Consider the following 23910-nt stretch of genomic DNA (forward strand, 5'->3'; position numbering starts at 1 on the left):
TTTTTGAGACTACAATTCCCAACATCCCTGACCACTGGTCCTGATAGCTAGGGATGATGGGAGTTGTAGTCCCAAAACATCTGGAGGGCCGAGTTTGCCTATGCCTGCCCTGGAGAGTCATTGCCGCCATTTAGTGCTGCCAAGGCTGAGCTAGAAGGACCAACTGTCTGAACTGGCACAAGGCGCCTTCCTATTTGACTAAGCAGCCGTGCCAAAGCAACTCTGCACATGCTCAGTTGTCGCCAATTCTTCATCTGTTTCAAACCAGACTTGGCTCACCTTGACGCAGCGACGGGGGAAGTCACTGAATCTCAACTGCGTCGTCATCCCTGACCACAAGCCCAGCTGGAGTCCGGCAACATCTGGAGGGGCACAGCTGTCCCGTGTCTACACCGAACACTTCTCTGCATCCTCCGACCTATTTGACTGGGCCAAGGCTGCTTGTTGGCTTGTCTTCAAAACTTCCCTCCCCTGGAGGCTCACAGAGGAGGGTGGTGGTGATGAATGAGAGAACGAAGTGGACCCCTCCCCACTTTCCTGAGCCCCTCCAGGGTAAGACTCCCCTTGGAAGGGAAGCTTGACCCCCTCAGGTACAAAAATGCCTGCGGAGAAGCTCTGCTTTCCCTGCCCCACCAAGAACGCACGCGGTTACTCCACATTTTATTCATTCTCCTGTGTGATATACAGAACGTGGGGCAATTCTGGCTGCCGCTGGAGGGTGGGAGAGAGAGAGAGAGACCATGCAGGAAGGGGGGGGGTTCACACTGGGCAGCAATAATCGTGCACGGCATGCAGCATGCCCCACCCTCCCAGATCATCATCAGCAAGGGCACACCCCTCCCCTCCTACAATCTGCAGCCCCATATCTCACAGGCTCCTGACTTGGAGCTGAAAGGGGGTTTTGTGGCAGGAAAGGGGCTGTTCCAGGAACCTAAGCCCAGCTCATTTGCAAGGCATGAACAACAATGGAGGGTTCATCTCCATTCCCCTCCTGCTTTTCTGCAACCTGCCAGAGGAGAGGGAGGGGAGGAAGAGGAAGAGGAAGGGGTGGCTTTGAGTTCACATAAAACCCGCCAGCCAGCGAACCAACAATCTCCAGTGCCAGGGCAGGCTGGCTGTGGCTCCCTTCCTCGCCCGAAGTTTCGAGGTTTCCTTTTTGGCCCTCCTGTGCCAGCTGCTGCCAGGGTTGCCCTTCTCGGTCCCTCTGCTCCTCTGATGAAAATGTCCCTTGCCTGCTGCTCAAGCTGCCTGGGAAGGCCTGGGTGTCACTCAGTGGTCAGCCTGACTTCCAGAGTCCTTCCGGACCAGCCCAACCACAGGATCAGCGGACACAGAATGCTCGGTGTAGACTTGGCTTCAAATTCCCTGCTTAGCCACGATGCTCGTAGAGGGTCCTCTGCTTGAGGGTCCTTTGGCACGCTTGAGGCGTTGCTTTTCCACAATCAGGAGGGCGTGGGATTAAGATGGTAGTTCCGCACAGCCCCGGATGTGGCACCGAGAGGCTGAACAGAAACCAGAGCAAGAAACCACAAAGAGCAGGAAGCTTCTAACTCAAGGCAAAGGAGCCCCTCTTCCAAGTCTCACGTGCACTTTGCCAGTCCAGAAAGGCCAGGTGTTGGTGGGGACGCGAGCAAAGAAGACACAGGAACGCAACAATTCAACAGCCACGTTGTGTGGGTGCACCGTAAAAAGTGAGTCGGCTGATGATGCTCTTGTGGAAGGCGCCCAGTGTTTCTGTTTGAGGAGGGGCCCTGCGTCCATCCTCCTTCCACTTCCTCGCTTCCCCTTGGGCAGGATCAAAACATGAACAATATTCAGCTGTGCGCACTCTGAAGCTCTGCTGCACCTCGAGGATTTCTGCATGCATGGGTATGGCCCTCAATGCTCCCAGGAGAACACCGTTCCTGCAAGTTAAGGGCATCCCTTCCACAAACCCCTGAGAAGGGAAGTGCAGGCAGGTGAGCAAAACAGCACATTCGCTCGGTTTTGCAGCAGGGACAGCGTTTCCACACATCTTAACACGGAAAGCGTGAGTTCTCGAAGCAGCCCATGGCGGCGGGAATGGCTGGTCCACAAAGACACTGGATTGATATTGCAGACGCAATCCCTCTTATTAGGGATCTGTGGTAGAAACCCTCCGCAGAGGACCTTGCCTGCAAAAGTGCAACCCCGGCCTCCTCTCTCCTTGGCCCAGGAGACGCTGCTGCCGAAACACCCGCTCCTGTCCTCAAGTGAAGCAAAGGCTTCTGGGAGACAATGGCCCTGGGAAGGAGGGGGCCACGCAAGCCAGCCTGTCCTCCAAGCCGTCAGAAGAAGGATCAGCCCTTCCCTTTGGGTTGGAAAGGAACTCCGTGGGGAAGTTGTTGGCGATGCCATTTCCACAGTCCCTGCGGTCCATCTCTGAGGAGCAGGAAAAAGGTCAAGAGGGAAAGGCGAAGAGAGGCTAGGCAGGAGGGCCTCAGGACAGCCACGGAAGCAAAGTGGCCCTCATTGTAGCAGTGGCGGGGGGTGCAAAGGGCATGCAACCCTCCTCACCCCACAAGTCCAGCCTCTCTTGCCCACCTTCCTGGTCCTTGAAGGGGCCACGAGACTCTTGGCTGAGTTTGTGCCAGTGATGGAGCCCTCTAGGAATCCTTCCTCCATTGCCTTGGCTGAGCCTCCTCTTCAACAGGGCCGATGTGTGTGGTCAGAAGTGGCTGCACCTGCGGGGGGCGCTAGTTCACGCTGCTGGGTAAAAGGCTGCTTGCTGTATTGGGAGGAGGAAAAGGAGGAAGAGGTAATAATAACAGTAACCGCAAATATGTAAAACCAGGGCAGCAGGCTCAGAGGTTTGTGGGAACCAAGAGCGGCGGTCGGGGGACAAAGAGGAAAGCTTCTTTTTCTTTTTCTGACCAATTGGGATGGGGCGCTTTCAGGTTTCTGCCAGAAGCTGTTCCAAGGCTGGATCTACACTGACCTGTTTAACATTATTAGAACAATATTAGATCTATCGTTTTAAAATGTCACAGGACATACTTGTGAATTAGAGCATTTTTTGCCTTGGTTTCCCCCCCCCCCCCCCGTCAAAACACTGTCTCCCTCCTGCTGGCTGCTCTGGTGTCACATTTTAATAACGCATTACGAGTGTTAAAAGTAGGATGTAATGTGTCCATATATGTTATCAAAGCAATTCCTTAACCCTTCCTTAACGTTAAAAACAGTGAGTGTAGATCCGCCCCAAAGCACAGAGGCCCAGGGCAGCTTCCAAATGTTGCAACTACGAGTCCAAGCTGTTTCCCTGAGCATTGGCCATGCTTGTTGAGGGGACTGACAGGAACTGGGAGTCCAGCCTCACCTGGAGGGTGCCATTTTGGCTGCCTGTGGGTTCTGTGGCTCTTATTTCCGTTGGACAAAACCCTCCTCACCCTGGTTCCTGCTTAGCTCGTCACCCAGGGCTCAGCCTTGGCATCAAGAAATAGGTCCTGGGGCCCGGCACTCTCAGACTCTGCTTAAGTGAAGACCAGCCTTCGAGGGAAGGGGGATCTTCACACAAGATGGCCAGATCCACTTGAATTGAACAACCTAAATTTGTTGCCATACCAAGAAATCACAACTGCAAAAGAGTGATGGTTTGGCAGCAGTGAGTAGGGGGCAGTGACCCTGAGATGTGGCTGGGTTGCAGATGGAGGATGGTGTCTCATGGACCAAGTGCCACTGAGGCACGGCGGTTCCGTGTGACACGGAACATGCCCACGCCCAGCACAAGGTCACTGGGCCACACGAGACAGTCGTGGCTGGGAATGGATGACCACGCTGCCACGGAGAAGAAACAATTTGTGGGATGGCCTGGAACACAACACCGGACACACCACAGCATGACAACACAGATGGCGCACAGCTACCCAGTAACAGGGGCAGGGCTTAGTTTCAGAAAGGGAAACAGGGATTGCCGGCTGCCAACTGCAGGCCCCACCCCACCCTGCCCAGGCACGGAGGGGCTTCTCTTGCAGCGATGCAAGAGGATTCTGTGGGCAGCGGATTCGTGGCTATGCCAGTCCCCAGAAGGCCCCGAGACTCCAGCACGTGGCCTCCCAGGTGCTCCTTAGCCTTGTCCAGGCGGGATGAACTCCTGATTCCTTGTCGCCTCTCATGCAACGAGGAGGAGTGAGAATTGGTCAGGAAGGCACAGGAGGGGAGGGCGGGGAAAAGGGGCTCCCGCCCCTATCCAACCTCTCTCTTTCTCTTCTCTCAGGCCCAAAGAGCCTCAAACTGTTCCACAACTGTGGGAATGTAGCAAATACGCAGAAAGAAGTTCTGATTTTGTCGGCCGCACCTCCTGGTGGAGACGCCCCAGCCCCTTGCCCTGGATGTGCCGAGAGCAAAGGCAATGCACTCTGCCTATGCCCAGAGGTGCTCTTTTCTCTGGACATCCTACCAAGCCTCCACCCAACCCTATTGGGTGGACATTTTTCCACCTTCGCTGCATCAAGCAGTTGGTCCCTTACCTTTCCTGCCCCGACCTGGCCACAGTGATCCATGCGATGGTCACCTCCAGGCTTGACTACTGTAATTCGCTCTACGTGGGGCTGCCCTTGAAGCTGCCCCAGAAACACCAGTGGGTGCAGATTGCTGCAGCGAGGCTCCTCACGGGGTCTCTGCCATGGGAGCATATTCACCCAGTGCTTTTCCAGCTGCACTGGCTCCCGGTGGAGTACAGGGTCAGATTGAAGGTGCTCGTTTTGACCTTTAAAGCCCTTCATGGCCTAGGACCCTCGTACCTACGGGACCCCCTCTCCCGGTATGCCCCACGGAGGACTTAAGGTCCATAAATAGCAACACCCTAGTGGTCCTGGGCCCTAAGGAAGTTAGATTAGCCTCAACCAGAGCCAGGGCCTTTTCAACACTGGCTCCGGCCTGGTGGAACGCTCTGTCTCATGAGACCAGGGCCCTGCAGGATCTGATTTCTTTCCGCAGGGCCTGTAAGACAGAGTTGTTCCGCCAGGCCTTTGGCTTGGAATCAACTTGATCCCCTTCCCCTCTATCCTTTTTCCTTTCTCCTTCTGTGATGAGGCTGCATTTTAATGTTTTAATGTTGTATTTTAATCTTGTTTTTAAGTTGTACTCATTCAACTTGTTTTTATTATTGGTTGTTAGCCACCCTGAGCCTTGGCTGGGGAGGGGGGCGGGTACAAATAAATAAACAAATAAATAAATAAAATTTTATTATAATTATAATGAATGGGGAGCAAGGACCAAGAGCGGACCTCGCCTCCTCACAAGGCAACATGTTCGGGAGTGGAGCAGGCTGGGTTTCTGTGGAAGAATCCCCTCCCACAGACCCCACCTCTGCGCTCTGCTCCTGCTCCTGGGTTTCTGGTCTTGCAACAAGAAGACGGCACGGACAGGCAGGTGCTTCTTTTGCAAACTGACCTGGTGAGGGGGAGGAGTCGCCACTCACCGTCAGCAGCACATCCTGGTTGTCGGCCAGAGCCTGCTTGGCCAGGTAGCGTTCCCGCTTGATCTTCACCTCCAGGGACTCGGGGATGTCTGGGACCAGCCAGTCAATGAGGCGCAGGCAGAAGAAGACCACGTGCTGGGAGCCGGGAGGAAAGTCTCTTTGTGACGCTCAGCCACAAGCCGGTGTGCGTTATATTCCCCATGCCACAGATGGGAAAACTGAGGCTTGCTTCGAAAGGGGATGCCACTCGGGCCACTCTGATCAGCAATTTAAGATGGAGCTCCTGCCAGAGCGGTACCTATTTATCTACTTGCACTTTGACGTGCTTTCGAACTGCTAGGTTGGCAGGAGCAGGGACCGAGCAACGGGAGCTCACCCCGTCGTGGCGATTCAAACCGCTGACCTTCTGATCGGCAAGTCCTAGGCTCTGTGGTTTAACCCACAGCGCCACCTGCGTAGTCATAAATACAGCCACTTGCCCCAGGCAGGACACCAACTTCATTTCCCCCCACTTGTCAGGGCCAGCTGCCCTTCCACTAGCCCTACCATGTGCTTATGTCCCCTCAGCCCCATACTGAGTCAAAACCTTGGGTCCACCTGCCTCTGTTCTGCCTACACAGACTGGCAGCAGTGGCTTTCCGGGATTTCAGGCAGGCAAGTTTCCCCCCAGCCCGACCTGGAAATGCTGCCGGCGGGGCTCGAACCCGGGACCCTCTGCATGCAGGGCGGCTGCCCTACCACTAAGCTACACCCCCCTCAAGACGCTCACCTCGAAGGCGATGATGAAGCCCAGGCGGATGGCCAGCAGCTTCCAGTAGAAGAGAGTGTGGCTCCCATGGGGGTCGCGGAAGGCCTTGTACCTGGGAGGGGAGATGCCATTTCCGTGGGTCAACAGGGCTGGGCGTGCATTGTGTGCCAGGATGCATTCCCTGGGGCTGTGCGGGGTGGGGGGTGAGGTCTCTGCTCTCACCGGCACATGGTGTGGTTGCTGTCCACGAAACTGGGTGGGGCGTAGGCCAGGGTGAAGTTCACGTAGCCGCGCAGGTGGCTGTCGTACTCGTATTGGTACAGGAGGCGAGGGAGGAAGTCCGACGTGAAGGCAATGAGGAAGGCCTGTGGGGAGACAAGGAGACTCATATGGGGGGGGGGGGAATGGGTGATCTATGTAGGGCTGCAAATAACCAGAGTGTGGGGGTCAGGTGGGATTGCTATGAGGAATTATGAAAGATGGAGCAAGCCATTTGTGTCAGCAATGAAAGCATTGCGTTGACTGGGTTTGATTCATTGACAAGTTTCTGATCGAATCGCACAAGCCTCTGCACCTGACAGGCATGTATAAGCATTCTAAACAAAGGCCAGTTGCTTCACCGGGCATCCTCAGTACATAAAGATAGTAGGCTACTTTGATGTAGTTTGTTAATCTTTAGATTGATCTTGGCGCTGTGGGTTAAATCACAGAGCCTAGGACTTGCCAATCAGAAGGTCGGCGGTTCGAATCCCCACGATGGGGTGAGCTCCCGTTGCTCGGTCCCTGCTCCTGCCAACCTAGCAGTTCGAAAGCACGTCAAAGTGCAAGTAGATAAATAGGTACCACTCCAGCAGGAAGGTAAACGGCGTTTCCGTGCGCTGCTCTGGTTCGCCAGAAGTGGCTTAGTCATGCTGGCCACATGACCCAGAAGCCGTACACCAGCTCCCTCGGCCAATAAAGCGAGATGAGCACTGCAACCCCAGAGTCGGCCACGACTGGACCTAATGGTCAGGGGTCCTTTACCTTTACCTTAAGGGCCAGGAAGAGAGTTCACAAGGAGATGGCAAATACTCTTTCCTTGCCATCCTTCCTTTCCTGCCTGTTTATGACCTCCAGGGTTTTGCTGAATGCATTCCTCTAGTCCTGTTTTCTTTACTCTGAACTATGTATGCATGCTCAAGTAGGAAATTAGCTCTTTGTAGTTTTAACTTTGACTTTGTCCCACATGGTTTTTTTTGAAATGTTCAGAGGAATCTGATTGGTTCTTACGAACACTGTGTAAAAAGTTCTTTTGTGAATAAAACGACCTGGGCCGAGGAGTGGACAGGATTATTATTGGCACTCCTTCCAGAGTCTTGGTGGTCAAGTCTCGTGTGTATTTTATTAATCAGAGTCCAATCCTTCCTTGCTTTGGGAACGCAACAGATCTAGGGGCCCTGTCACACCTCAAGGTGCAGCTAGGACCCTGCGGATGCTGGGAAGAACTCACAGATCCTGAGCCCTTACTCTTGCAGCCTGGCTGCCCAGGTCCCACAGAAGTAAGAGAGTTTTCATAGAAAACCGGGCACAGACTCAACTTCCTGCCATGCAAATCATCCCCCTGCCTAATCAGGACTTGGGTAACATGAAGATATTCGCTTGGCACCCCTCTTCCCACCACTGTCAGCCAGAAGAAAATTAAGAGCCGTGAAATCGGTTATGATACACTGGGCAAAAGATTTTGGATATAATATACAGCTAAAAGAATGGGTGAGGTTGTGGAAAGAAATAATAAAATTTACAGCATGTATTGCTTTGAAAGAGAATATGATGAAAATGATGTATAGATGGTATATTACACCTGTGAAATTAGCTAAAATGTATATGACAAGTAATAAATGTTGGAAATGTAAAGGAAAAGAAGGATCATTTTATCATATGTGGTGAGAATGTAAGAAAGTAAAAAACTTCTGGGAAATTATATATATATATATATATATATATATATATATATATATATATATATATAATTTCAAAAAGATGTTGAAATATACATTTTTAAAAAGACCAGAAGCATTTTTTACTTGGTATTATAAGTGAGGACATTAATAGACAGGACATTAATAGACAGGACATTAAACTGTTTTTATACGCAACAACAGCGACAAAAAAAAAATGGAAATCAGAAATGGAAGCAAGAAGAAATACCAACAAAAGAAGAATGGCAGACGAAATTAATGGACTACGCAGAATTGGACAAAATGACAGGAAGGATTCGATACCTGCGGGACCAGAGATTCACAGAAGATTGGAAGAAATATAGGAATTATTTGAAGAGCAACTGTAATCAACAAATTACATTAGTAGGACTACAAGAAGTTTTGTAAGGAGGAATAAATGAAATATTGCAAAGAAGAAAAAGAAGAGAGATATTAGTTATGATATTTAAATGTAATAGTGAAAGTAAGAAATGCAAAATTAAGTGGAAAAGATTGGAAAATGTTCAGATATGATTGATGGAAGTCAAAAAAATTGAATACCTCTGCTTCCAACTCTGCTATTCTATGCTTCTATGATGAAATGCTTTTCCTCTTGGGCTTCTGCAGCCCACCAGCAGCCACTTGTCTTGGACTCGGCTTGGGGTCCAGCTGCTTTGGGGGGTGGGGCTGCTGGGTGGAGAAGCCCCCTGCCCCAAGCTCTGAGCTTTGTGGGTTCATGGGTAGGGTGGGGTATTGAGTTCCTTCCGGACTCACGTTGACGATGACGGAGATCTGGGCCAGGACATCCAGGATGAAGAACCAGACGCTGATGTCTTGGGCGCGCTCGGCCACGGGGCGCCGATACTCGCAGGCGAACTTCTGGGCGTCCAGGCGGATCTCGACCCAGTTGTTGAGCAGGGCGAAGAGCGGAGCCAGCGGGAAGGCAGCCACGAAAATGGTGATGAAGCCAAACTGGAGCACTGAGGGAGAGCAGGGAAGCTCATCAGGGTTAGAGCGACAACCCTCCCCAAAGGAAAGGGGCAGGATAGAGGCTGGCATTGCCGGCCCCTGACATACAGCTCTGAGCTGGAACTGGGGTGGCAGAAGGAGAACGGAGCGATCTCCACTTTCCTGTGGTGGTCAGGTGGGATTGCTATGAGGGGGCGGCAACCGTGACCACATAACCCCGGTCTTGAAAGACCTACACTGGCTCCCAGTATGTTTCCGGGCACAATTCAAAGTGTTGGTATTGACCTTTAAAGCCCTAAATGGCCTTGGTTCAGTATACCTGAAGGAGCATCTCACTCCCATCGTTCTGCCCGGACACTGAGGTCCAGCTCCAAGGGCCTTCTGGCAGTTCCCTCATTGCGAGAAGTGAGGTTACAGGGAACCAGGCAGAGGGCCTTCTCGGTAGTGGCACCCACCCTGTGGAACGCCCTCCCATCAGATGTCAAAGAGATAAACAATTACCTGACATTCAGAAGACATCTGAAGGCAGCCCTGTTCAGGGAAGTTTTTAATGTGTGACATTTTAATGTATTTTTGGTCTTTGTTGGAAGCTGCCCAGAGTGGCTGGGGAGGCCCAGCCAGATGGGCAGGGTACGAAGAATAAATTATTATTATTATTATTATTCGAAAAATGAAGCAAGCTATTGTGTCAGCAATGAAAGCATTGCTTTGACTGGGCTTGGGTCATTTGACATGAATTCTGATTCATTCCCACAAGCCTCTGCACCTCTGCCATTTTCTCTCTGCCTGACAGTCACCTATAGAGCATTCTACACAGACCATTTGTTCACCAGGCATCCTGGGCCATAAATATAGACGGTAGCTTTGATGTAGCTTTTGTTAATCCTTAGGCCAGGAGGAAAGTTCCTGGAAGTGGTAAATGCCTATCTATCTCTTTCCTGTTTACTGCCTGTTTATGACCTCCGGGGTTTGCTAAATGCATTCCTCCTTGATTCCTGTTTTATTTACCCTAAAACATGTATGCATGCACAAGTAGTTCTTTGCAGTTAAGAGGCTTCCTCTGATCTGGTTTTGTCCCCACATGGGGTTTTTTGAAATGCTCAGAGGTAATCTGATTGGTTCTTACGAACGCTGCGTAAAAAGTTCTTTTGTGAATAAAACGACCTGGGCCAGGGGGTAGACAAGATTATTATTAGTATTCGCACTGCCTCCCAGAGTCTTGCTGGCCAAGCCTCGCGTCTATTTTATTAATCAGGGTCCAGTCCTTTTGTGATGGCCTGGGAATCGGATTCAGAGGCTGAACCTGAGGAATCCCAGCCTGCACAGGAGTCCCCACCTCCAGGACCAGCTGAGCCGTGGCTGGGGCTTGAACCTGAAGGGCCCTCACCTGTGCCAGATCCTCAGGAGCAGACACCAGCTGAATCTGCTCTGGCTCCGGAGGTGATGGAGCATTGCCTGCAGGTGCTCCACTCTCAGCCCCCTCAGGGGAAGGTGAGGTTGCCTCTGGGTCCGGTAACCCTCTAGCCTCTCCTGAGCTGCAGAGGCTTAGGGCAGAGAGGTGGAAGGAACTAAGTTCTTGCAGGAGGAGTGCTCGCCTCCAGGCCAGGAGAGGCGAGTCACCTGTGGACCGGGGCCGCCCTATGCCTCGGGGCAGATAAAAGCCAGCCAGCCCAGTCCCAGGTTGCGGGAGCAACATTGTTGGTAGCCTGTTCCTGCCTGCACCCTGTCCTGCTCTTCTGCCAGAGTTCCTGACCTCCCCCAACTCCTTGCCTTGGACCCCGCTTCAGCCTTAATGGACAGCCTCCATACCACACCCTCGACCTTGGACTGGACTCGGACCATGCCGCACGGTAACCCCCCAGGACCAGCACACCTTTCCTTTGCCTTCAGAACGCAACACTTCCCAGCCTTGTTTTTGCCTGGGATCCAGTCGCATCCCAGCAACTGGGCCATTATAGCAGCCTGGGAGTTCTCGTGCAACGAACCCGCCACCTCACAAAAGACAGGGCGTTCTGCAAAAGGGAAAGCGATCGGAAAATGGACTGGCTTGCGCGGGGTAAGAACCCGAACTGGCTCGGCCCTCCCTCCTGCTTACCCATCTCCAGGTACTCCTCAAAGAGGCCTTCGCACTCAATCAGTTCATAATCCTCCTCCCAGCGCTTGGGCTCCTGGCAGATCTGACCCCCTCGCACCCGGGCCAGCTTCCTCTTCTGGCGCCAGGATTTCAGCTTCCTGCAGGGGAAGAAATGGACAAGAGAGGCATCAGAGCAGGGGAGAGGGGCTCCAGTTGAAAGGGACCCCAAAAAACATTAGGTTTTGTGGGGTGCTCTGTTTCCATGGCCGGAATTGCAGAGAGTCTTAGTGGGCAGCCCCCCTGGACCTGCCGGTCTATCTCTGGACCTGCCAGGTCTTCCTTCCCCTCCCTGCAGCTGGCAACTCACGGAATCAGAAACTCCTGGATGTTGCTGACAATCTGCTTGCCCACCATGATGATGAAGAGCTGCTGGGCCAGCTCAATCAGGCACCCGCCAGGACCGCACTGCAGGGAGAAGGGGAGGAGGAGAGGACGTCAGCAGAGCTCTACGGAGCGAGTCTGGAAACCCTGAGCCCCAAGGAAACAGCTCCCAGAAGGACCATTTCCCCCTGAAAATAAGAAATCCCAATTCTGCCTTTAGCCAAACAGCCATGGCAGGACCCTGGGTGCTTTGAAAAATCTTTAATGCTTTGTTTGTCACTCTTGGGCTGGAGTGTTGTTTGGGGCCTTTCGTTGTGGGGGTTGCTGATGCTGGTTTTTTTGTATCTCTATTTTTTGTGATTTATGTGGAAATCGTTCAGTTTGTTTTTGTGTTTTTAATGCTCTGTTTATTGTTTATGACTACTTTTGTCACGTTGTAGTTATGTATTTTTTTCATGCTGCAAGCTGCCTTGAGCATGGCTTGAACTAAGGAAAGGTGGCATGCAAAAATAAAAATAAAAATGTATGTATGTATGTCAATACCTAAAACAGAAACCAGAACCAAAATAATCTAAAACAAACATAAACAAGTGAGCTCTTAAATCACAACCCTCCAAATAAAGTTGAACCTTGCAGATAAAGAAAGAAAGAAAAAAAAGAAAAAAACACAGTTTGATCTGGGGTGACGGCAGGAGAAACCCAAACATGTATGCGTGCGTGCACACACACACACACACCTGCAGCAAACTCTTTGGAGAAGGACCTGCCTGGCTCCAGCATCTGGATGCAGAGCCCACCAGGTGGGCAGTGCCCAGACTGAGGCAAGAGAGAAGACTTGCCCCCTGCCCTGGTACTTACGTCTTCGTTCCTCATGCCCAGGAGTTTTCCATATTGGCCGGGGTACCCCACAAACCTGCTGGGACAAAGGGAAGGGTCTGCCTGGAGTTTGGAAGCCTCACTCCCGCAATGGGGGAACACTCAAAATGGCAGCTCTCAGCTCTGTACTGGGAGAGCCCAGGGGAGGCTGAGAGCCATTTGGGGAGAAGGCAAAGCCATAGAGGAAGTGGGGAGTTGGGGGGTGCCCAGCCCAAGTGGTGGAGCCCCACAACATGCCTCCTTGTAGCCACAGTCATGGCGAAGCAGGGCTCATGCTCCGAGGCTAGGAAGTCCCTCCCTCCCTGCCGACTGGGGTTGTTTCCCTGCCCCTATGCAAGGGGTCTAGAGACTAGCAGCCTCACCTGCCCTTGAAGAAGGCCACGTAGAACGGGGAGGAGTAGAAGTTCACAAACTGGAAAATGAAGACCTTGAAGGTGAAGGCATCTTCATGCTGCGTCTGAGTCCGGTGCATTTCTGCAAAAGGGGACAGCCCAGTATAGGGTGGCCGGGAGGCATGTTGGCCAGAGAGGAAGGAGGAGGAGCAGGAGAGATGGGGGGCAGCCAGCCCCATGGCGGAGGAGCTGCTCGTGCTCCAGAAATCCCCAAGGGGCATTTTGGAGGCCACCGCCCCATCATGCACAAAGGGAGCCTCATGAACTGAGCTCAGCCAGTTGGCAGTGGCAATGCAGGGACAGAATAGGGGCAGAGTCTGGGCTTGCTGGGAAATCGGGGTGGGGTGGGGGGTTGGCATCTCAGACTCACCCCACCTGGTGAGCTTCTCAGCCAGAGAGGTGTAGACCTGACTCATGAGGAGGATGAGCACCAGGTTCACCATGCAGCTGCTGATGTTAGCAATGTTCCCCGCCTGCAGGGAAAAGACAGAACGTCGCCACCCCAGTCGTCTCCAAAGACCAGTGAATTCTCTCCCTCCTTAAAACACACAGAGAGGAAGGGGAACACAATAGCCTAGACCAGTGTTCCCCAACCTTGGGCCTCCAGCTGTTTTTGGACTACAATTCCCATCATCCTTGACCACTGGTCTTGCTAGCGAGGGATGATGGGAGTTGTAGTCCAAAAACAGCTGGAGGCCCAAGGTTGGGGAACACTGGCCTAGACCACAGAGACCCCCTGGGCTCAAACTCGACACACAAGGAAAATCCTCTCTGTAGTGCTAAATTGGAGCAAAGGTCAATCCGCAGAAAACCCAAATTGCTGTTTGTTCCAACTGAGCACGAAAGAGCAGCAGGGCAAGGGAAGTGTGGAGGAGCTTTTACTGCATCTCTGAATGCCCAGTGTGCCTGACAGAGGATGAGAGGGGCAGGTCTCTGCCACTGAGGGGCTTACAATCTAAAATCCAACGCTAACTGCAGGAGAATTCTGCCTGGACTTTTTATATGTATATCTAGAGAATGCAAAACAGAAAGAGGGAGAGAAAGAGAGAGGCAGAAAGAGAGATAGACTTTGATTGCATACACATTTAGCACATTTAGAGAGGAGCATACACACCCAAATTCCGGGAACTGTAGTTTTAATGATGCTGCGAATTGTGGTTGTGTTTTTTTTAAATTATTTGGTTTTTCAAATTAAAATTTTACAGAGATATATCAAACATAAATCATAAAAACAAGATTCCAAGGAATCTCCTGGATTTCCCTCCTCCCCTTTGTGGGTCCTGTTATTAATAATTTCCTCCTGCATCTTTTATGATGATCCAAATCTTTTATATCTCCATCGCGTCCAGAATTCACCCTTAAACTACAAGTGATACTCCAATCCTACTAACGATTTTAACGGTGTTGGGAATTGTAGCTCTATGAGGGGTCAGCTACAGTTCCCAGAATTTGGCAGTGCAGGGGGAAACGCACCATATGCTTTGCACAAAACCATTTCCCTACAAAATCCATCGCTGAACATTTGGGGTTCAATGTCTCTGGGGGGGGGAGGTGGACCAGGCCTCACGGCCCCTCTGCTCTCACCTGGGTCATCAAGATCGTGTTCCCTGTGTGGTACATCATGGTGCTGACAATTCCTCGGTACATGATCACCGACACGAGGAAGATCATCACCACACAGAGCTGACGGGAGAAGCAAAGCGTTCAGGATCAGCGCTGAGACCGGAAGCCTCTCAGCTCAGCCCAGCCCCGCAGCCCAGGCCTCTGTCTGGCATGTGCTCGGGGCAGGGGACTCCCCTCACCATGATGATGATGGCCATGGATCCCGTCAGGATGCGGGAGAGACGGTCACGTTCAGGGAAGTACGGCTCCTTCACCCCCGTGACGGGATTCTGCTCCATGCGGGGGGCCATGGCGGCAAACTCTGGCCGAGGACGCTCCTGGGGGAAGGAGAGACAGAGAGAGGTTGAGATGAAGAGACGAAGGCTGGAAGGTGTTGGGCTCTCCCTTCCTTGGAGGATTTTAAAGCAGGGCTTGGGCAGCCATCTGCCAGGGATTCTTTAGCTGCTATTCCTGCATCGTACGGGGTTGGGATAGATGATCCTTGGGAGTCCCTTCCACCTCTACAAAATTCTATGCAACGGCATCTGGGGACAAAGTGGGGTTGGGGAACACAGAGCTCTCGGATTCCTAAACAAAGGTGAAAACCCTTGGACGCAAATGGCCTTTAACACTGTGCGGAGATGTTTAGGATCATATTACAAGCCTTGTGCTTCACAGAATCGCAGAGCTGGAATGGACCACGAGGTCATTAAAATGACCATTTTGTGATGTGTTTAGGGTGTTCTGTTGCTGTGCACTGCCGTGGTACATTTATATTTTTGTTCCTTTTCTTTTTGTATATTTTTTAATAAAGTTTTTTTCTATTTTACATTTTAGAATATTCATTTAAACAATGTTAAAATATCAGTGACTTCCTTTCCTCTCTTCCCATGGTTCAGTTTGCATGCCATAGATCCCAGAGTAGTTTACATAAACTAAACCATTCAGTATAATAATAATAGTTTATTATTTATACCCCGCCCATCTGGCTGAGTTTCCACAGCCACTCTGGGCGGCTTCCAACAAAGTACTAAAATACAGTGGTCTGTTAAACATTAAAAACTTCCCTAAAGAGGGCTGCCTTCAGATGTCTTCTAAAAGTCTAATTGTTGTTTATTTCTTTGACATCTGATGGGAGGGCGTTCCACAGGGCGGGTGCCACTACCGAGAAGGCCCTCTGCCTGGTTCCCTGTAACTTGGCTTCTCACAGTGAGGGAACCGCCAGAAGGCCCTCGGCGCTGGACCTTAGCATCCGGGCAGAACGATGGGGGTGGAGACGCTCCTTCAGGTATACTGGACAAAGGCCATTTAGGGCTTTAAAGTGGCTAGTGCAGCAAAACTGCTTCTGCTTTTTGCTTTTGCTGCCGGAGGGAACACTGCCTAAGTTCACCGCCCCCCTCCCCAGCTAAAAGGTGGGTTGAGGGAGGCCTGGCAGGCCCCAATCTGCCTCCTACTTGCCTCGTCCTCCTGGAAGTCCATGCAGTCCCAGTGGTGGGCCAACGTGGCGTTTTTCCGCTTCCAGTACTCCAGGAAGGTCACGGCCCAGAAGGACATGAAGATGCTGAAGAAGACGGTCCCTGGGTGGTCAAAGAGGTAGCCCACCTGTGGTCAGAACAGGAGAGGGGGGAGAAGACGTCCAGGAACAGCTGCCATACAGACACTCCAATGGATTCAGATCCACCCAGTGGTAGCTACGCCGTGCCCATGCCCGTTTTGGGGAAAAGGTTTTGTGCTCCATGTATTAAAGGTAAAGGTAAAGGTAAAGGTAAAGGTAAAGGGACCCCTGACCATTAGGTCCAGTTGTGGCCGATTCTGGGATTGCGGCACTCATCTCGCTTTACTGGCCGAGGGAGCTGGCTTACAGCTTCCGGGTCATGTGGCCAGCATGACTAAGCCGCTTATGGAGAACCAGAGCAGTGCACAGAAACACTGTTTACCTTCCCGCCAGAGTGGTACCTATTTATCTACTTACACTTGACGTGCTTTCGGACTGCTAGGTTGATAGAAGCAGGGACCAAGCAACGGGAGCTCACCGTGTCGTGGGGATTCGAACCGCCGACCTTCTGATCGGCAAGTCCTAGGCTCTGTGGTTTAACCCACAACGCCACCCGCGTCCCTTGCTCCATGTATTAGGCACCTCTTAAAGAGATCCTAACCAAATTGGCTTGAGAGGAAGGAGCAGGTTTGGGCCGATATTTGGATACAGCTGTGCGCAATTTCGAATCAAGATTGTACATCGCGGCAGCCTTTGGCTACGTGCAATAAAACTGACTGATTGAATGAAGGTTGTGGGCTGCGCCTTTGAAAACTGCACTGATTTGGAGGGTTCTTAGGATTCCTGAGCCACGCTGGGTGCAAGGCTGCCGGGACTGAATAGATGAATGACGAACTAACGTTTTTCAAAACAAAGCAAAACAAATATCCTTTATAGATCACTATGGTTCCCATTCTGCAGATGGGGGAACTGAGGTCACCAAAGGCTGGCTTGCCTGAACTTGTTAACCAGGGAGAGAACCTGTTAAATGTTTAAAATAACCTTTCCCAAAACAACAACAACCCCGAAGCCTTTCTTTGAGGAATTTTAGGTACCAAAATCCCAATGGAGCAGAAAAGCCTATTTATGTATGCAACCACGGTTGCTCAGATGTTATTGGCCCAGAGATGGAAAGAAGATAAAGTCCCGACCAGAATGACAGATCAAGTTGATGGACTATGCCGAAATGGCAAAAATGATGGGAAGAATCAGAAATCAGGAAGACCAAAATTTTAATAAAGAATGGGGGAGAATTATAATTAATTGTAAATTGCTAAAACGTTAGTGGAATTGGAACAACACTTGTAGTTTAATGGTGAATTTTGAACATAACGGAGATGTAAAAGATCTGGATTATCATAAAAGATGCAGGTAAAGGTAAAGGGACCCCTGACCATTAGGTCCAGTCGTGACCGACTCTGGGGCTGCAATGCTCATCTCGCTTTATTGGCTGAGGGAGCCGGTGTACAGCTTCCAGGTCATGTGGCCAGCATGACTAAGCCGCTTCTGGCGAACCAGAGCAGTGCACGGAAACACCGTATACCTTCCCGCCGGAGCGGTACCTATTTATCTACTTGCACTTTGAGGTGCTTTCAAACTGCTAGGTTGGCAGGAGCAGGGACCGAGCAACGGGAGCTCACCCCGTCGTGGGGATTCGAACCGCCGACCTTCTGATCAGCAAGCCCTAGGCTCTGTGGTTTAACCCACAGCACCACCTGCGTCCCTAAAAGATGCAGGAGGAAAGGACTAATAATAGGACCCACAAAGGGGAGGAGGGAAGTCCAGGAGATTCTAAAAAAATCTTGTTTTTATGTTGTATGCTGGATATGTGATTGTAAAACTGTAATTTGAAAAACCAGTTTTATTTTTTTTTTTTTAAATTTTAATTTTTTTTATTTTTTAAAGAAAGACTTCGGGAGCTCCACTTTGGGAGCAGGCAATCCGTTGCATTCCCACGCCCCACAGAGAGAGCTCCTTGGCTCTCTGTGACGTCACCACATGCCCTGCCTCCCATTCTCCCCCCCCCCCGCCAGAACAATCCCCAGAAGGCCCAGCAGCCAGGAAGTCCCCTCACCTTTGCCATGGGGCAGATCTCAGAGAGGTTCCAGTTGCCGCAGGTGTCACACAGGGGGCACATGAGGAACTGGCCCCCACTACTGCAGATCTCTTGCCTGGGGAAGAGCAGAGGGTAAGGGTCAGTGGAGGATGTCACTCAGGGTTGGGGGGGCGGGCGGGGGCTCACCCAAGGTGTGTTTCATGATGCTCACCTGTAGCGTTCCCAAAGCAAGGAAGGATTGGACTCTGATTAATAAAATACACACGAGGCTTGACCAGCAAGACTCTGGGAGGCAGTGCAAATACTAATAATAATCCTGTCCACCCCTTGGCCCAGGTCGTTTTATTCACGAAAGAACTTTTTACACAGTGTTCATAAGAACCAATCAGATTTCCTCTGAGCATTTCAAAAATCCCCACGTGGGGACAAAGTTAAAACTACAAAGAGCTAATTTGAGCATGCATACGTAGTTCAGAGTAAATAAAATAGGACTAAAAGGAGGAATGCATTCAGCAAACCCCGGAGGTCATAAACAGGAGAGGAAAGACGGCAGTATTTACCATCTCCTTATGAACTGTCTTCTGGGCCCTTAAGATCTATCTAAAGATTAACAAATCTACATCAAAGTTACCTACTATCTTTATGACCCAGGATGCCTGATGAAGCAACTGGCCTGTGTTTAGAATGCTTATATGTGCCTTTCAGGCAGAGAAATAGGACATAGATGCAGAGGCCTGGATTGATCAGAAATCATATCATAATGGCTCAAACCTAGTCAACGCAATGCTTTCATTGCTGACACAAATGGCTTGCTCCATATTTTTTATAATTCCTCATAGCAATCCCACCTGATCACTACACTCAACACCAGCTGGGCCCCCTTCAGCTTAAATCTGACTCAGGAAGTGGCGTTTTTCTTAAAATAACTGGAAATAACTTCTTTGTGCATGAAGCAATCGAAAGAGAGCACCTCTAGGCATCTGGAGATGCCCTTTCCTTTGCCCAGAGTTGGCACAATCACCTCTCTGAGTCTAGAGAGGACCAGGATCCTGGGCCAGAGGGCAGGAATGGGAAAAGGCAGACAAGGAAGAATCCACTCCCTGATCTAACGCAACCCAGTATCCTGCTTCCGACAGGGGGGCAGCCAGAAACCCACAAGCAGGGCGCCAAGTCCTCTCCACTGCTGTATAACTCCAGCACCGGGCATTTGCAGCTGAAACGGCAGGATCAGGGCGAGGCAGCCCATCGTGCTCTGCGTGACGGAGCGTGATGGACAGAGGATAAAGGAACCTGCGTTTATTCCTCTTGATATAATTATTTTGAAAAAAGAGAGCTCTGCATTGTGTTTTCTTCGGTGACCAACTAGGTGCTTGCACCGAGGAGGTTATTTCTCTCTTACTCCTTGTTCCTCAGCCTTCAGAAATCCCAGGACTCGGACACTCCTTTCAGCTGTTTTTCCAAGGTGGTCTGTTTCCAACAGCCAGGTGCTTCTGGGCATAGCTGTCAAGTGTCCCTTATTTGGAGGGACAGTCCCTTATCCCAGCGCCGTGTCCCGCTGCTGTCCCTTATTGATGGATGTCCCTTTAATTTCCCAGGTTTCAAAGGATGCAGCTCCTCTCCCTCCCTCCCTGCCGGCCAGGGAGGAGGGAGGCTCCAACTGTGTTGCTTGGCTGCCCGCCCCCCTATGGCCTCCTCTCACCAACCATGGCCCCCGGGAGCCCCTCCCCACCGGGACTGGCGGGAGCCTCGGGCCCTTCCGCCGCCATCCTCCTTGCGGCCGCCGAACTGAGCGTCTCTGCCTGGGGCCTCCCCTCTGCCTGTCACCTCTGCTCCCGCTCCTGCTAGGCCGTACTGCGGTTGTGCCGCCGAAGGACCCGGATGAGATGGGCTGCCTGACGTGGCCTATGAATAGCTGAGGAGCCTTGAGAGGAGAGCGAGGGCAACCATAGAGAAAGCAGTTCAGAGAGAGGAGGAAGAGGAGGAGGCGGAGGCGCGGGCAGGTGTTCCAAGGGCTACAAGGGAAGGACCGCAAGCGCTTCTCCCATAGATTTGTAGTGGTAGACTAGCATAGATGGTCTGAGCTGCGGGTTTACTTCAGGCGCTTTCCCCCCCCCCCTTCCTCCCGCCCCACCTGATGGAACTGAGAGCTGCAGATGGAGCACGAGAGAAAAGATACAGAACCGCAGCAGCATCTTCATAGCTTGGACTTCGTTTTGCGCGAAAAGTGGTTGCTGCTTGTAGTTATTTAATTGCAGTGTTTCATCGGCTGGTGTCTTGAGCAGCAACCTCTGGAAACGAAGGGCTAAAAACCGGCGCTGCTCTCCAAAATTACCTGGTCCCTTTTAACTGGTTGACTAAAATCCCTTATTTTGGCTGCTGGTCCCTTATTTTCAAATCTGTAAGTTGACAGCTATGCTTCTGGGACACCCACCCACCAAGGCAGCACTGAAGGCCCAATGTGTGGCCTGTCCCCTCCTGCCCATGCAGATGCAGCCTAGGAAATGCTTCACCAGTTGAACTTCTGCCTGATGCACAGCCATAAAAGAGATGGAGCTTCCCACCCCATGGGGCCCAAGATGCAGGATGAGGGTTTGGAAAGGGATGCTTGGGGGGCGGGGGTCATGCCCTGAGACATGCAGGCTCTCCCACAAGCTGACTGCCCTCCTCCTCCCCACAACCCCTGCCCCACTCACGCTGGTGTGTTTGTCCCCATGGTGAAGAGGCCGGCAAGGAAGACCAAAGTGCCGACAGTGGCCGCTGGGAGGAGCCAAGCTGTGTAGAAGCCTGCAGGGGAGACAGGTGAGGCGGAGACCGTGAGCAGAGGGCACCCAACATTGCCCTGCCGCCCCCCACCCTGAGCCCCTTCCAGGCCGGAGCTTATGGGCTCGGCTTTGCCTTCCTCAAGCCCAGATTTCCCCACCCCGTCCCAGTCTCCCTGCTCAGGACCCAGATGCAGAGCAGGGGCTGAACTCAGCACCGTGTGAGACCCAAAGCCGCTTCAAAAGTTATCTCTGAGCACGTAGAGAATGCAAGGCTCAAACGGGAGCACACACAATAACAGAAGTGAAATAAGCCACCGTATTTTTCGCTCTATAAGACGCACCCGACCATAAGACGCACCTAGTTTTAGAGGAGGAGAACAAGAAAAAAAAAATCTCCCTCTCTGCGCAGCGCCTCTCCAGCGAAGCAGTCAGAACAGCAAGAGGGATCGCTGCGCACCAATCCCTCTTGCTCTCCTGGCTTCAGGGATAGCTGCGCAGCCTGCATTCACTCCATAAGACGCACACACATTTCCCCTTACTTTTTAGGAGGGGAAAAGTGTGTCTTATAGAGCGAAAAATACGGTACACGGGAATGTAAAGAAGAGGGAGACCTCTGGCAGCTCACACTCACACACTTCGAAGCATACAGCTACCCCACCCCTCAAGGTTCCTGGGAACCGTAGTTTATTTCCCAGCAGCCTGAACAAACTACAATTCCCAGGATTCTTTGGGGGTGTGCTTCAAAGGCTTGGTGTGCACATGGCCTCTGAGCAACCGCAGAGTGGTTTTTGGCCCCCGCCTGCCTCTGCACCTTCCTTCCTTCCCTTTTCCGGACTTCTGAGCAGCGTCTTGCCACAGCCAAGGAGGAGACCAAAGAGGGCGCCTCACCCAGCCAGGCGAAATAAATGGCCACCTTCTCCCCAAAGTATTCCCGGATGTGGTCCAAAGGCTGGTATTTGTACCAGCAGCGCCACTGGGCCCAGAAGCGGTACAGGATCTGCCGCGGGTTCAGCTCTTCGCCCAAGACCTCGTACTCAGGCAGCTCGAAGGGGCCCTGTGGGAGGAGGAGCCAGAAGGGAAGAGGTTAAGTGGACGTGTGACATCATCACCCACAGGAAGTCACATCATCACCCACAGGAAATGATGTCAGAAGGTAGCACAGACATCCTTGGGGAGGATCCCAGACTCCCAAGGGACAGAGGTGTAGAGGCCAAGGTGTACAGCCTCACGAAAAATAGCAGGATTTTAATTTCAGTTGGGAAAATGGAAAGATGAAAAGACAGTTACCAAGAAAAAGAAGAACACAGCCTAAGAACCAGTAACATCCTGCAAAATATTATGCGCTGTTCTTTGCACTCACTGCTTGCCTTTTATGTTAGATATAACTTGATTTTTTAATCAGACATAATCTACATACAATATTTTCCACGTCGGGATTTCTCATTTGTGTGAGAGGCAAGGAAGTCCATGCAGTGGCCAGGTACCCTTGCCCGGGGCCTGGGAGGGCTAAGGTGGCTGGGGAACCACATCGCAGACTGGCTGCTTCTTCGTTTTGAGTTTTTAATTTTATTCTAACGATACTTCCACCTTGGATGAGCTCTGCCCAAGTGAAACTGCCCAAGTGAAACAGCACAAGTGAAACAGCCATGACCATAAGCAGAGGAAAAAGGTGCCTTGGGGCACATGCAAAGTGGCCTCCCCCCGGAACTGAAAGGGGGGGGGGAATGACTTTTTATCTTTTTTTTGCTCTATGTGATTACAGTGGTGCCTCGCAAGACGAAATTAATTCGTTCCGCGAGTCTTGTCGTCTTGCGAGGTTTTTCGCCTTGCGAAGCACGGTCAGTCGCAACTGCACCTCTTCAAGCGGTTTTTTTAAAAAAGGAAACAAACTCACAAGACGTTTTCGTCTTGCAAAGCAAGCCCATAGGGAAAATCGTCTTGCGAAGCAACTCAAAAAACGAAAAACTCTTTCATCTTGCAAGTTTTTCGTCTTCCGAGGCATTCGTCTTGCGAGGTACCACTGTAACTAATAACCCCCCCTCTAGAAGATCCGTCACAGCAACTAATTGGCAAATGGGACTAAAAATGAACTGTGTGGGAATTATAGTAATTTTAAAGGTTTGACTCTGTAAAGGATTTGGATGAAGAAGGGCTCTCCTTGTGACGCAGTTAGAATGGAGATTGGATACGAGACCTGTGTCGCAGGAGGTTTGGTCTTGAGGGAGGGCGAGCCGAAGATTTATTACTTTCGATGAGATTGTGAACTGAAAGGGGCAGCCCTCCTGGAAAAAGACTAATTTACGATGCAACAGGTCGGGAAAGCTAAAGAGCGAGCTTTGAGACTGTATTTCATCGGAATGAGAAGATGGTGATTGCTTGCTCGAGCAGAAATGCCTGGTCTATTGGAATTTACGAGAGAGCAGGACAAAGTCCACACAGAACTACAAATAAGACTGTTTTTTTCAACCCACTTGCGGAGCAATTTGGAGGTGAAGGAAAAGGAAAATGTGTAACAACAAGGATTGAGAAGAGGGGACTGGAAATATCATTCTTAATATGAAAGCAGCAGAAAACAGTTGAGGACTGGACTCCTGCCGATCGAGAAGCATGGGTACCCCCCCAAAAAAATAATTTATAATTTGGATAACAATTGGATTACATGATATGTATTGTTATAATTTGGATTAATTGGTTTGATGTGTTTAATTTGGTAATATGAAATTTAATAAAAATTATTTAAAAAACAAAAAACAAAGTGCCCTCCCCCCTGGGAACATACACCAAGAGCAGATCAGTGCATCCATACAGCATAGTGCTGCCCACACTGACCGGCAGCCGCAGCAGCTCTGCAGGGTCCCAGAGATGGGGTCTCTCCCATTCCTTGCTGGAGACACCAGGGGGTGAACTTGGGACCTTCTGGGTGCAGAGCAGCTGTTCCTCTGCCAAACCACACCCAACCCAGCGCTAAGGAACTGCAACCAGCACCTGCATAGACCTGGAGTCAAGGAGCAGGGAGTCTCGGCCCCCTTTCATGCATTAGGGGATCCCTAAACTGGATCCCCACAGAACTCTAGCCCAATGGTTGCCATTAATTTGATTTAAACTGATTTTAGAATGATGT

The 23910-nt window shown here is 51.1% G+C and overlaps 1 protein-coding gene and 1 long non-coding RNA gene across 3 annotated transcripts in view; one reads left to right on the top strand and one right to left on the bottom strand.

The window, feature by feature from the left end:
• Positions 1 to 23910, top strand: part of LOC310769943 — a 156137-nt gene that overhangs the window by 110747 nt on the left and 21480 nt on the right. The gene's annotated exons all lie outside the window — the stretch shown is intronic.
• LOC310769715 (anoctamin-7-like) overlaps positions 648 to 23910 on the bottom strand; it is a 28861-nt gene continuing 5598 nt past the window's right edge. Inside the window, exons 8-23 of one of the 2 annotated variants that reach the window (XM_083629351.1) lie at positions 21678 to 21843; positions 20721 to 20811; positions 18046 to 18142; positions 15896 to 16039; positions 14638 to 14775; positions 14420 to 14518; positions 13206 to 13308; positions 12806 to 12917; positions 12426 to 12480; positions 11554 to 11651; positions 11208 to 11344; positions 8918 to 9123; positions 6408 to 6550; positions 6207 to 6297; positions 5438 to 5572; positions 648 to 2746 (exon numbers count right to left, since the gene is read on the bottom strand). In XM_083629351.1, the coding sequence (XP_083485477.1) occupies positions 2720 to 2746; positions 5438 to 5572; positions 6207 to 6297; positions 6408 to 6550; positions 8918 to 9123; positions 11208 to 11344; positions 11554 to 11651; positions 12426 to 12480; positions 12806 to 12917; positions 13206 to 13308; positions 14420 to 14518; positions 14638 to 14775; positions 15896 to 16039; positions 18046 to 18142; positions 20721 to 20811; positions 21678 to 21843 (1842 nt within the window). In that variant the 3' untranslated portion in view covers positions 648 to 2719. Of the gene's footprint in view, positions 2747 to 5409; positions 5573 to 6206; positions 6298 to 6407; positions 6551 to 8917; positions 9124 to 11207; positions 11345 to 11553; positions 11652 to 12425; positions 12481 to 12805; positions 12918 to 13205; positions 13309 to 14419; positions 14519 to 14637; positions 14776 to 15895; positions 16040 to 18045; positions 18143 to 20720; positions 20812 to 21677; positions 21844 to 23910 lie in introns of both variants that reach the window. The other variant, XM_083629350.1, reaches the window with a different exon arrangement.

Source organism: Podarcis filfolensis (assembly GCF_964270895.1).
Source record: "Podarcis filfolensis genome assembly, chromosome: 8".
In the NCBI taxonomy this organism is placed as follows: domain Eukaryota; kingdom Metazoa; phylum Chordata; class Lepidosauria; order Squamata; family Lacertidae; genus Podarcis; species Podarcis filfolensis.